The sequence below is a fragment of the Leuciscus leuciscus genome, assembly GCF_965113295.1.
Source record: "Leuciscus leuciscus genome assembly, chromosome: 7".
Taxonomy (NCBI): domain Eukaryota; kingdom Metazoa; phylum Chordata; class Actinopteri; order Cypriniformes; family Leuciscidae; genus Leuciscus; species Leuciscus leuciscus.
Window position 1 is genome coordinate 26198233 of NC_138731.1, and position 14624 is coordinate 26212856.

At 35.9% G+C, this 14624-nt stretch overlaps 1 protein-coding gene across 8 annotated transcripts in view; it reads right to left on the reverse strand.

Annotated features, from left to right (window-relative positions):
• Positions 1 to 6875: 6875 nt before the first annotated feature.
• LOC309503725 (collagen alpha-3(VI) chain-like) overlaps positions 6876 to 14624 on the reverse strand; it is a 113209-nt gene continuing 105460 nt past the window's right edge. For 4 of the 8 annotated variants that reach the window (XM_082176493.1, XM_082176499.1, XM_082176498.1 and 1 more), the window contains 13 exons: positions 14008 to 14110; positions 13167 to 13868; positions 12929 to 13031; positions 12708 to 12760; positions 12345 to 12605; positions 11316 to 11396; positions 11053 to 11133; positions 10780 to 10860; positions 10439 to 10519; positions 9035 to 9220; positions 8517 to 8579; positions 7770 to 7958; positions 6876 to 7681 (listed from right to left, as the gene is read on the reverse strand). In XM_082176493.1, coding sequence (XP_082032619.1) covers positions 7641 to 7681; positions 7770 to 7958; positions 8517 to 8579; positions 9035 to 9220; positions 10439 to 10519; positions 10780 to 10860; positions 11053 to 11133; positions 11316 to 11396; positions 12345 to 12605; positions 12708 to 12760; positions 12929 to 13031; positions 13167 to 13868; positions 14008 to 14110 — 2025 coding nt within the window. In that variant the 3' untranslated portion in view covers positions 6876 to 7640. The remainder of the gene's footprint in view (positions 7682 to 7769; positions 7959 to 8516; positions 8580 to 9034; positions 9221 to 10438; positions 10520 to 10779; positions 10861 to 11052; positions 11134 to 11315; positions 11397 to 12344; positions 12606 to 12707; positions 12761 to 12928; positions 13032 to 13166; positions 13869 to 14007; positions 14111 to 14624) is intronic. The other 4 variants (XM_082176494.1, XM_082176495.1, XM_082176496.1 and 1 more) reach the window with 4 other exon arrangements.

Here is a 14624-nt window from a genome sequence, read left to right on the forward strand (position 1 = left end):
AGTTCGCTTTTAAGGGTTAAGGGTTATGTCTGTATCCCATCATGCTACATGCCACAGAGGTGACGTGCTGTAAAGGTTAGCAGATTTCAAATCCTTCTCTTCTACCAAACTCTCTATGCAATCCTCTTTGAAGAGTTTTTGATTTGTTTTTTGCAACAGCTTGATGGCAGAATGAAAGTCTGGAAATGAATCTGTAGGCACTGTTTAAGCATATACCTGCTGTTGCTGCAACATTGCCTCTTAAAATGAGCTCTTTGTCTCCCACTGCACTTTTTTTTTGTCTCCCACTGCACTTTTTTTGTCTCACTGTAATACTGCACATTGTCTGCGTCAGTTTAGATTTTCAATTCAGCACTGCAAGTGTTGCCATTCATCAACCATCGTACAGATCAACAGTACCGTCGTTCTGGATATGGTGTTATGAACCAATGAGGAAGAAAGGTTATTTGTCAAAACACAGAGTAATAGATTTATTGAATTTAAATAAACAAAAATCCTGCCACATGTGGAGGGAAAATGTTTCCATGTGGGTGGGTGAGTCATAAGCTTTTTTTCCCCCTATGAAGTATTAAAACAGTGTGTGCTTGTGCGAGACGGAAAAATTGTGTTTTAAAATTGCTACATATTCAGAAGAAGCTGCTTGTTCTGACTTATTTATGGTTTAAAACTATAAAATCTCTTGAAGTCTTTACAGCTAATTGTTGCCAATGGGGAAGGGGAGGGATAGACACTTGTGTTTAAAGATTGTGCAGTGCTTACAACCTCACACAGTTTAAAGAGTGACTCATTTACTTTGCCCCATATGGAATTCCCTAATTTTAGCTGGTCTTTGTGTATTTCACATGCCTTGTTAGTCCAGAAAAAGTCAGAGGGGGATAACATTGCTTTGTCATTATGTCTCTGTATGTAAACTACGGAAGCGCTCTGACCAACATGAGCAACAGAGCACCAGACATGGAGGTGGCATCCAAATGCAAAACATACTCCGATTGCGAACATTTTTGTGGTAAGTTGAGCTCACACAGATTACAACACAAAAACAATCCATTTAAGACAGTCAAACAAACTGCAGCTGCTTTTTGTTTGGCTCCAAGTCATTGTGCAGTTATTTAGTTCCAGCATTTTGATCTTGGATAAAAAAAGAAAAAGATTTATCTTCTTTCTGCAAATGTCTATTGTCATTGTTTTTCTTTGTGCAGAGGTTTAGTTGACATCCAAGATTGAATCCTATTCCTAATTTAATGACTTCTGTGTTCTACGTTCTATGGTTGTTGAAATTGCTCAGCTGTCTGGGTGATCCCAATGATTCATACGGCCTGCTTTTGTGATTGCGGGTTGCATGGACACAGTGGTGTAATTATCTGACCTGAAGCCCACCCAACAGGAAACCCAAATATTCCGGCCATTGCCAGGCACCCATGCAGTTATTTTACCCTGTCAAATAGTGTATTACAGAGTTTACATTTAACAAACAAACTTTGTTGTATTATTTTCATGTTAGCTCTGTGAAGCTGCTTTGATACAATCTGTATTGTAAAAAGCGCTATATAAATAAAGTTGACTTGAATTGACTTGACTTATGCATTGTAACTTTCTTATTAGGCCTACAACACATTGTAAATACTATAATAGGTTTTTTTTATGTTCTTTTTGAGTAGTTTATATTTTCATCATGGAGGTCATGAAAACTGCAGAAAAAAAAAAAAAGATAAAATTGTACTTATATGTTGCCTGCAAAGTACTATGTGCATCATCAAGATCCTAATATGCACCTTTTTTTTTTAGAGAGAAAAATGAAAGGTGTACAAAGTCATGGACTGTCCCTGAAAGTACGTTTGATAACGAAGAAAAACTAATGAGAATAATAAGAAATCTCATTTTCAACACATTAAACATTGCTGAGAAAGTTCTTATTATTCCAACCTGCCACTACTCCACAAAGTTTAGAGTAATTTTCCATGGGATTCAAACCTTAACATGTACAGCCAGGCCAAAAAATTACATAATGCTCCCTAGAAGCTGAAGTCTGTCAGGATATGGAAAGGCAGATGTACTAACCACGCAGCTAAAGCAGCCAAAATTCTTATTGCAATTAGTTCCAATCATTTACATGCTACTTTTCCATTGCAATCACTGAGATAGAGTGGGTCATTTAGAATAATCAGTAGCGCAAGAGAGTGAATATTTCACAATATTTAACCAGAAAAGTCCATACTTGCACATCACAAATATGAGAATACAGATATCTGTGGAGAAAGCAGTCTGATCTGCTTCACCTTTTCCCAGGTCATGATGAACCAGAGAATGTGAGCATATGGTGTCTCATTGCTGGCTGACTTGCATTTTTTTTTCTTCCCAGAACCAAAACGGAGGCAGATGAGAAACATCAGGACATTACTAGTTAGTGGAAAAAGCCTTTTCCCATCTTTCATCTGGAGCAGAGGGATGTCTGTGGGTTGAGGGCTAATCAGTGTTCTGGCTTTAGAAGTCCACAGATGAGAGTGGGATGTGATTTTGGTTATACCGAGGTGGACATAACGGCGCTGTTCAATAAATAAAAAATGCCCAGCTGTGTACAAAAGTGAAATAATTATTGGTATAAGGTGTTGCTATTGCTCATTCTTGTTTTTATTTACTTATTTCAATATTATTAAATAATTTTTAAAACAATATCTGTACATATTCAACTTTGGTGCATATTATACTATTCTGACGCCAGATTTCTCAGAAAGATGTACAGCAGTAGGCTATACCACAGGAGCTTAATGCTAAATTTATTCTCCTCAAAACAGTGAAAATGTGTTGTTTACATCTATGGTTTCATACACATAATCATGTTTGTACACTCATGAATGTTTAGTACAGTTTGATTAGTGGACTTTGTCTTTCAGAAAAGAAGCAAACAAGCAATTTGCTGACATTTTTGCATTCAAACATCTGTTTAACATAGGCTAGTTATGATCAAAGACTATTTCCCCCTCAAAACATTTCGTCACTCAGAGGGAAAGGAAATCCCCCACCCCCCTCACTTCAACCTTCATGTTGCTCGTCAAACTGAATTTTGTAAAAAGTAAATAAATTTATAAATAAATATGGGTTACACTTTATTTTAAGGTATCTGTGTTTACATTTAAATACTAGGTTAGGTTAGGATTAGGGTATGGATAAGGTTGTTGCATGTAATTATTGATAATTTATAATTATTACTTCAGCTACATGAAACGTGTAACAAATAAAGTGTTACCAAAAAAAAGATTAAAAATGGCATTAAGAACAAATAACTACAATTATTAGATTTAAATAGATTGTCAAAATTAGTCCTTTACACTTATTTCTTGAATCTTTTGAACATAGTACAAATTGATTTTTTTTGTTTGATTGTTTTCCTGACGGTCTCATTTGTTGGTGCTATTTTACACCAAACGCAAAGTAAAAATGCGTAACAAATTGCAGATGAGTCAAATTACACTATAAAAGTGCCAATGACCTTGCAGACATATACGGTGTCAGTGCCATGAAATGCTTGGCCCCTGTGATCAGACAAATGGAGACAGTTTGCTGTGTGACACAGATTGCAGATTAATTGGACTTATGGTGAGCCTTTTATGATGTGAAATATATAGTGGGTTTTTGTATTTATTGCACCAGTGGAAAGCCAAAATGCCACTACAATGAGTCATGTGTGAGCCTGGGATAAACTCAAAGCACAAAGTCACAGAGCAAAGGAGCTTCAATTCAAAAGAACCAGGAGAACAAAATGCACACTCTATACTTACAAGGACATCTCATCCACACTGCATTTTGTAATGCAGTTTTGTTGACATTAGTCATGCTGTAGCCCCTTTGTGTACACATGAATTCTTCCCTTCTTTTTCCACTCCTTTGTAAACTGCTTTCCTCATACACTCCAAACATACAAACCAAAAAGATGGTTCTTTACATATAGTAACAGTTCTATTTAGAACCGTAATGTCCTGAAGAACCCTTTTTATGCTGAAATGGTTCTTTGTGTTAGAGTTTAGGGTTCTTTATTCCCGCCTTTTTGTTTTTCAAATCTGTAACTGTCAAAGCCTCCTCAATACTGATTTTCTGGAGCTCAGCTATACACTACAGTTACACAGACTGTCAACATACTCTCAACAGGTAAATAATTTCTTTCTTAAAATGTCTATAAATTATATCTTAAAAAATTGTAACAATCATTTCCAAACAATTATGTATTTTGCTCTTTATAGTTTAACAGAACATGCAAGTGTGAGTAGCTCTGTTCAATTAAGGATACTCATCTTCTCTTCTCCACAAAGTAACAGAGATATGGAATGTATGATCCATATTGTTTGAGTTTTTTTGTAAATTATGACTTCATGCCTAAACATACCCAGTCACATTAAAAAAAAACATTAAAGCTATCCCATGACTTTATATCACTTTATATCCTTTTAACATGGTAAAGGGCTCATACTGTCCCTTGTTGCTAATTTTGTCCTTCATGAACATAATTGTTTTTACATAATCAAATGGAAGAGACACAATGTAACTAAACTCAATTGTTTATTTCAGAAACTGTCACGTATCATAACCTACTCAGAGAGAAACTATACACACATAATGAAGGACATAAAGATATCATTGAGGATTGTGAAGATATTTCACTGGAACTTGGTCTTCATTACATCTACAGTATATCGTGTTCAATGTCAATTGTTATTTAGTAATGTATTCAGCTGTTGTTAGAGCTGTCATTTTTGCTACAATCTGCCAAAAAAAAAAAAAGTACCACAACATGCTGTAAAAAAAAAAAAAAAGTAAAACCCAAATAGAGGCAACAAGATATAAGACCAGACAGAAAGAGGACTAAAAAAACAATATTAATAAATAATTTATAAAAAATTGTATTAATAATATTAATATTTACAATATGAAGCTACTAATATACTAAAATTAATGAAAATAAATATTGTTGAAAAGGTTATTTATAACACCATTAAGGTCCTATAGCACTTTCAAAGCATGTTCCTTTATGGAATCTTATAAAAAGGATTCTGCTATTGTCGAAATATATTGTCTGCTATAAGCCGAAAAAACCCTAATTTGGTACTGTTTAGAACAATTTTTTTTCTTAAGACTGTACTTTAAAATAGTGGGTGAGTGATGAATTTTAATCTCCGGATGGCAAAAAAACAATCCAGTATCAGAAATGAAATTTTGAAAGGTCAGTATTAGAAGATATATGTATGAATTTATTAAAAGCATTTTTTCTTTGAATGGTCACATATTCCGATGCACTATATGAATATATTTTGGATTTAGTATATACCTAAAACTTCTGAGTATTGTGAATTCTGTTTCGTATGGCTATGACAGTTATTTCAGCCCTATATTGATAGCAAATTCCTCTTTTTTATTTTTATTTTTTAAATGTAACCTATGGTAAATTTTTCATGCATGTGGCAGACACTTGTATCCAAAGCGACACTGCATTCAAGGCACACATTTTATTCACATATTATCTATACATAATAATGTTTCAGTTCTTGAATTATTTGGGAATCGAACCCATGACCTTGGCATTGCTAGCGGCATGCTTTATTGTTTGAGCTACAGGAATGCACTAAAAAACTTTTGAAAATATCAATGTGCAGATGCACTGTTGATTTAGCACTATCAGTGCATTGTGCTTTAATTCTGTGTAACTGTACACAAGAAAGAAAAACTTCAAAGAAAAATAACTAAATAGGACCATAGTACTTTATAAAGCATACATTAGCTTGAGCAGCTGAAACATGAGACATTGATGAAGTGCAGAATGACATCCTTCAATCACAATGAATCATTGCATTAAAACAGGATAATATATATACAGTATATAGCATTCAGCTCTGCAGGAACCTATTGGAAAGCACTGATACATTTGTAATACAGTTAACCTCAGCATGGGAAGGGGCCAGAGGGGCTGCTGCAAAGCCCACAAGGCCACGTGCAGATTGTTCAGGATTGAACAAAATTCATATATGCTGCAGTGATGGATTTACAGACTGGCAGAGAAAAATGCAACACATGTGCATAACAAATCAGACTGAGATGTTGTGTAAAGTGTTTATATGGTGATATAAGACGTGCCGATTGAGGCACAATTTAAGAATGGAAAAACAGATAATAATTCATGCATTATCGCCTCAGCTGTTGATGGAGATTATACACTTTCATTTGCTAATAACCTTATTTTTTTTATATAAATGGCTGGAACTGGTTTCAGGTGTTTAATAAGGAAGTGCTCCTATGAAAACATGCTGTATTTTTAAATTCAGAACTTCTAAATTGGGTCACATCGAGTTCACAGGGAAATGTTTCTCAAGTTCTATGGCAACTGAAGATAACAAACTTTGATTTATAAAACGTCTGCTGATGAAGCTGCCTGTCCTCCCCAAATAGTCTTGATTTGGGGTAATTTCCATCATGAAAAATACAACATTTACAGGAGGGAGAGAGGAAATTACCATCTTGGTGCAACAGAGGAAATCAGAAGCATGCCTCTTTTTGATAAACACTCAGGTTCTTGCACTTTGAATGAGTCGATTCATTTAATTAAATTTTTCAAAGTCTGAACCATGTATCAAGTTGTGGAAGCGTGCAAGTTAAAGGAAGGAGACAATCTTGTTCATGCATTAAACACAATGCTCTCCCTTGAGCATGCAAAGGTCACATCTGTCCATTTAATTTCTTGTTCTCTTAGCAGTACTTATATTGAATGTTCAGAGTCATAAAAAAGGATATTCTTCTCAGCATGACTCACAGCAGCCTAGGAGTAAAATGATTTTAAGCTTCTAATGCATTACAAGTAAAAAAAAAAAAAAAAGGACAAATCAAAATCAAAGTTTTATATAAAGACTCATTTATTTATATCTTCCCATTTCCAAATACAAAGTATTTTTTTTAAATCACCAACCCCCCAAAAATACAGTTTGAACAGTACATTCCAATTGCTTTTTGAAATCAAAACTTGTGTGCAAGGCAATGATTCCAAAAGTGCATAGTTATTTAAAAAATGACGTTGATTTCAGATGATGGTCATTTTATAATTACCTAATTTGCAAACATCAACATAACATTTGCTTGGAGATTCAGTGGAGATCTCCAGCGGTATGACCAAAAAGAGCAATTAAGATTCTTCCTTCTAAGCAGTAAAAAAACATAATAAGGGTACTGCAGTAGGAGCAGACTTTACTAAATGGAACTAAACTGTCATGAACCTGTCTCATAACTACAAAGATTTATTGATATGTTTTGATCAAAATATTTCCACAAACAAACCATGTGATTAAAACGGAACAACATTCTTAAAAAAAAAAAAAAAAAGCTATTTTGCCCTGGACATTTACACTGGGTTTCATACAAACCCATACACACATTAAAAATAAAACAATTAAAAAATATTAAAGAAACTGATTGTAGCACCAGCACGAAACAAAGAAAATTGTTCTGCTTTTTTCTTATTTGGAAAATACTACTTCAAGGTTTTCTTTGGATCAATTCCTCTAGCAGGGTCCAGTGCAGGCATCTTGGCTGTGGTGAAGCTTCTAGTTTTAGGTGCTATTTCCTCTAAATGTCGTCAGTGGTTAGCTTACAGTCTTCATTAGTTTCTATGTTTTAACTGCAGCGATGATCCCTTCTTTAACAGGTGCTGTCAAAAAACAAATAATGTTAAAGTATTCCTTAATCAATCTTCACACTTATATCACTTTGACATGCAATTTTCTAAGTAATCTCACCCGCTTTTCCACAGGCCTTTTCACACTCATCTTGTGTATCAAAGCGATTCTGGTTCCCTCCACAACCTCCGTACCAGAAACGAGTACAGTTTCCACTAAGTGGGTCATAATGCCATTTAAGCACAAATTTAGCACAGGAACCCTCTTCTTTTGGTAGCTTGCATATATCCACACTGGAGTGCAAGGCAGCTGTTAGAGAGCATAGTGAGGATGAGAAAAATGACAGAATTTAATACAATATCTAATTATTTGCAAAAGCCTTTCAGATATACTGGATCTTAGTGAGGTTTTGGAAAATTAGCAGGTTTGTTTAGTTAACTAGATGGCATCAAGGGTTGTCCTCTGTGGACACGTCATCTGCAACATAGTTTCTTGAAACATTGTACTTTGCCCTAAAATTTGCTATAGCTATACAGACCTTTCAGTTCACTTGATACAACATTTACACAATGATTTCACTGTATTCTTTCCAGAGGTCATCAAAAAGTGGTAAAGTATTGTTCACTAAGGAATGTACATTACATAACAAGTAAGGAGGTGTTGTCTTAACATTTTCAAAGGTCTTTGGCAAGAAGGCAGTTCTTAACCTTCACATGGGCCTTATTTTGCACATTATTATCCACGAACCCCGTTTCTTGTGTAAATCAATGTACATGCATCAGTGATTACTACAAATAATCGGATCTCTTCTGAATTGCAAATGTACACTTCATCGTTTTTAGAGGTTACTGTAACCGGTGGACTGACCTGGAGCTGGTGCTGGGGGGAGAACAGCTTTGACATGCTTGTCACTTGCTTTATACTCAGCCACTGTGGTAGTAAGAAAAAAAAAATTTAATTAAACAATAATTTTCCTATCTTTAATTTTATTGTACTTCCTTTTAAGAGTGCTAGTAGCCACGAGGGAAAGTCTCTAGGCTAGTAATACGGTTATTGTTGGTCAGTGCTGGAGAGTTACTGGGTGAATCATACAATGTTATCTGAGTAAGGCACTGCATTTAGTGTGCTGTAAATGATTTAAATGAAATAAATAATCTAATTGACAAGTAGTCTAATTTTGTAGCAAGAGTTTGCACTAATTTCATCCTATTTTGGGATTTAAGCGTTTTAAGACTTTGACATGAGCACTGCAACCTGTAAACTGCTTTTATAGACTGATTTTATTCCTTTTTTTTTTTTCTCAATCATGAAGTCTCCTAAATAGAGATAACAGGGCAAATCGATTGCTGCAGAGTTCGTGCCAAGGGGTCAAAGGGCGGACATACCTGTCTTCATGCAGCGTTTGAGGCAATCAGCCTCAGTCTCAAACCTATTGTCATTTCCTCCACAACCTCCATACCAGAACTGTGTACAGAATCCATTCTTTCTGTCAAAGTACCACTTAGCTTGGTAATCTTTGCATGGCAGTCCAGTGTCAAAGTCAAGTGAGCATGGGTCCATAAAATTGTTAACTGAAACATGCAAACACAGAGACAAACAAAGAGGGATTATCATGAAAGAGGAAAGACAAAGACAGTTAGTGTTGTCAGTAAAATGAACATTTAGTCTGTAAATATTAGGTGATTGTTATAGCTCATATGGGATTAGCTAATTATTTTAACGGGTTAGCAAAATCAGGAATATCAAAGCATGATTTCAAACTGTAATGTTTAAGCTTTGTTGTATGTTACACTTGGAAAGGCCACCAAAAGACATACAGTTCTCTATTTACATTCTAGACATCTTTGGCTCAAAATAGGAGTTTAGTGCATTCACTTTAGTATTGTCAGAACTGTTGATCCAAAAGCACTTTAAAGCACATATACTGCCATTTCCAGTTCATTTGATTTATATGCTGTACAAGTGCCATCTGCAGGTAATTAGTGTGATGTCAGTCTCATTAACTGTGTCTGTGCTGGGGCCATCTCACAAATGTCTGCTTCATAACCCCCATAGAGTAAACATGCCTTTTATGTGAAACAATCACTGTTTTCCTTCAAAGTATTGAATTTTGTTAGTGGGTTATCAAGTCAAATTATGTGTAGTTCAATTTAATCTAGGTTAGTTTTTTTAATATTTTTTTGTAGATGCATTTATGTTAAAAGTCAAACTGCCCTGAATGAAAATGGGTTCCCTACTGCCAACTTATAAGACAATGATCTTCTTGCTTTGCTATACCTCCATCATAACAGAACAGAATGAAGAAATCATTTATAGTACAGAATCTTCAATACTCCAACACTTCAAAAGCCTGTTTAACATGCAGGTTTCTAAGCTGTTCTGACTTTTAAATTTATAAGTTTAACTGTTATTTCATATTTTAAACAATCCGTACAAAAACTAATATTGAATATGCAGACATTTCATTGTTGATCTTGCACAAGTCTGACATACAAGAAACCTCTAATGCCATGATTTTTTTTTTTATCCCAAAGCACCCACAATGCTGCTTTGATGTATCATTTAAACAAGATGTTCTCCAAAAATTCAAATAGAAAACTTGTCTGAGAATCTCACAAACAAGTAAATGAAAAACATTCATTCATTTATGCTGATGTATGTGCTGTTTGTTTGTGGATAGGAATCACACACAAAAAAATCTAGTTTTACATATTAGGCCATATTGGACATGTAAAATTACTTCCCCCCCCCCCGGATATACAGTGGGGTTGATTGTCTGCATCACTTACATATTTCTGGTTTACTTAAGGGTGCAGAGGACACCATTCCCATTACTTCACTCGGAGCAAGAACCTTCTGTTCTGCCGTTTCTGTTAATGACCAATACGAAATTAGTTTGATCTCACAGAGATCATTGTTTTCAGCCAACAAGAATGCATTCACATTTAAACTCTGAACTAACAGTTCTAAAGCAAGGGCCATCACATCAAGAATACACTAAGAATGAATCTGTTGATATATTTGTTTTATATGAACCGATTCCGATTACAAAAGCTGTGCCTGTTATACTATATTAGCTGAAAAAGTCTCTTTCTTATATTTTATAGAGAAAATACTTTATGCTGCTTACTAATTTCTGGTTTACTTAAGGGTGCAGAGGGCCCAATCTCCATCACTTCACTTGGAGTAATAACCTTCTGTTCTGCTGCTTCTGTTCAAAAGAAATCTGAAGTTAACTAACTCCTGCAGGGATCTTAGTTTACAGTAATCATAAATACTTTCATACTTATCAAACTCTGAACTATGTACAGGGAAAGGTCTATGAAAATACAATATTCTTACCGCTTTTTATGTTATATCATATTCAGAAAAGAAATCTGTATTCTTCTAATCTGTCACTTACTAATTTCTGGATTACTCAAAGGTGCAGTGGACATCAACCCAATCATTTCACTGGCATTAAGAATTTTCTGTTCTGCTGATTCTGTTAAAAAGGACAAATTTGAGGTTTACTTGATATTTCAGCACTCAGTTTTCTGGCAAGCATTCATAGGGTGAATAAAAAAACACATCAACCTCTTTGCTCTTTAAGTTGTACTAATTATTCAAAAACAAAAAACTAAAATACACTGATACAATCTGTTGAGCAAATTCTCTGTCACTTACTTGTTTCTGGTTTACTCAAGGGTGCAGTGGGCACAATCCCCATCACATCACTTACAGTAAGGACCTTCGGATGTGCTGATTCTGTTTAAAAGGATGATTATGAGGTTAATGTCATCCTGCAGAGCCCAACATTAAAAGAACAGTTCACAAAAAATGTATTTACATCAACGATTCACTCTGACGTTGGAAACCTGTATGATTTTTCATGATAAGGGAACATTAAAGATGCTATTTAGCAAGATATCTAGTCTGCTTTTTTGAATAAGAAAAAAATAAATAAATAAGAACTAGGCCTGACCAACCCCCCAAAAAGCTCTAAAAAGTAGAAGTCAAAGCCACCCTATATGTTTGTGAGAAACAGACCATAAGTTGCTATTCACTGAAAATGCTGTCTTCCAGCACAGGTCACAAATCTCCTTCACTAACCAAATAAGGTCCTGAGTTAAGCACACTGGAAACTCTATGGCCTGGTTTCACAGACAAGGCTTAGATTAAGCCAGGATTAGGCATTAGTTCAATTAGGGCATTTAAGTAGCTTTTATAAACGTGCCGTTGAAAAACACATTACTGGTGTGCATCTTGAGACAAAACAATGTCACTGACATATTTTTAGATATGTCAGTGCAACTTGTTTTCAGTTAAAACCGCTTAATAATGCATTTTAGTCTGGGACTAGGCTTAAGCCTAGTTTGTGAAACCGGGGGCTAATCATCTATCATAAATCTACCACAATTAATCTGCAGCAGAATTTCTGTATGACGATTTAAATGATTGCCTCCTTGTTCTATACACAGTATCTAGAAATTCTGCTAAATAACTTATTTTGTGTTCCACTGATATATATATATATACATAATCATACTGCTTTATAGGGGAGTAGATTATAATTTTGTTAACGACATTTAAAGCATACCTTTTCATGTCATTACTTATCATTATACTAATCATAATCTCAACTACATGACAGTACGTTGCTTCAATTCATGATCACACAAAGATACATTTATGTGAAAAACATGATGAGCTTACTTGTGGGTACAATGCCTTTGTAAGTGCTGGCAACATGACCGTTGACATTGTGAGTGTTGACCACTACGTGATAGGTTTGGGCTGCTTCCAGCTCAGTAATGGAGAGATGGCTGCCGGTCACATTTCTCCTCAGTACCAGACTGTGATCCTTCAGACGAGTCACAGTAACCTCATGGGTTGCCTTTGAATCGCCACTCAACCACTGTAGGGAGAATCCACTGGAGGTGACATTAACCAGATGCAGTTCCTCCATACCTGTTTCTGGACAAACACATTCACATAATGTGACATGACTTAAACCCTAAACATTGTTTTATAAACAAATACACACAACCTGTCAGAATACGCACATTCTGTCAGTACCTTTATGTTTTGTGTCATGAACCTCCTGCTGTCCATAATGCTTCTGGCGTTTCCTGGAAAAAGACATCATAGCGATATTCACACAGTATATTGACAAACTCAGTATTAACATGAATTAAATTAATTAGCAACTCATAGAGTACAGTCTGTCTGTCTGTCTATGCAGGAGCAACATCAAATGCGTACATGTGCGGTTTACAGGGAACTTTGCTCATACTCACTCCTCTGTTTGTGGAAAAGTGAACGGGACTTTGTGTGATTGGTCACTCTGATACCACTGGCACTTCTTAGAGACTTCAGGCGACAGGTAGAAAGCATTTTCAACTATATATATAGAATAAAGAAACTGTTAGTAACAGTTCCTGAAGAAAAACCTGGTACGAAATGACAGGCTAATACATCATTGGATATAATAGGCAACTTTCCTAAACATTTTGAGAACGTTAAATGATAACTTACGGCCGAGGTACTTGGGCAACAGTCTGGCAAATGTCTGAATATGGTCATCATAGAAGCCTGAAGGTCTATCCACCCTCTTAAAGAACACATCTGAAGGCTCACTTGCCACTTGGGCCAGGACACGGACATCACCTGAACTGAACAGCTTTCCAACTGCCATCACCACAATGAAGTATCTTTTGCATTTAACTTCAGTAGCGGCCCTTATTATCCTCTCCTCGTGCAGTTCAACTGGTCCAGTCACCAACAGAACTAATACCTTCAAGTGGCGGGAATGTGGTGCCTTCTCAAACACATGCTCAACAGTGCCTTCAAGAGCAGCTGCAAGGGCACGTCCTCCCTCCAGCTGGTGTACCTTATCCTGTAAGAAGCTTCGAACACTGTTTGGTGAGTTGTGATTTGTCAAACCGAAGGCCACCCTGATGGGAATGCCACTGCCATTGTGCAAGTATTCATAAGGTGCATGCTGGACAAGTGCCACTCGAGCATGATGGGTAGTGCTGGTTGGCTCAGGGGACATCTCTAGCTGCTCTATCATTAGAGCCACATATTGCTTTATCTCTAAGAAGACGGAGGGCCAGGTGCTCTCTGAGCTATCGAGAATGAAGGCCATGTCGATGTCCAAGTCAGTGGTGGGATCCCTCCGGTTTCGGACTCCACGTGGAGGAATATAATCACAGATCTGATCCGGGGCACAGAAGTCTAAAAGAATTGTGACAGATGAAATAAATATTCCATTCAAACATTCTCTTTTGCTACTGTTTTGCTATTTTAAAAAGTTTATTTAAAATAAATTAGTTTGGTGGCTTTTTTAATGCTGAACAGTATAGTACACATTTACCCAGGCAGATATGGCACGTCATGATCTTCTTGATTACATTGTTGTATTCAGCACTTCCAGGTGAGGGTAGGACAATAATCTGGGCTAACGCAGTGTTGTTAAGCTGAAACAGAGTGATTGTAACATAATGATATGCTTTCATTTACACCAAACATCTAATCAGAACATCGGTTATGTCAAGTTTTCACTTAATTTACAACTGTTGCACTAAAACACTTATTAAACCTGTCAGGTAAAGTTTATGTAGAGTTAATTACAGTCAATTCATCCAAGAGGTTGACATTTCCAAGCATTTCCCATTTCACAACTTCAAACACTACAAAATTATGTAAGCTGCAATCTGATTTGGAAATTAGCTCACTGAAGGTGTGAAGTTACTTGGTCATTTTTTACAATCACAGTTGATGTGCCTATGACCTGAAAATGTTAAGCTTAACTAAGCATTAAGGCAGAGACCAACACCAAAGTAAAGTTACACAAATGCATTTCAGTACAAAGAGGTCAAGCCTATATACTGGGGCAATGAAACAACTTCTGTCACGATGGCCCAACATTGTATGGCTGCTACACTTTCTGAACAGTATTCTAATGTTTAAAGACAAAGGGCATTCACACAA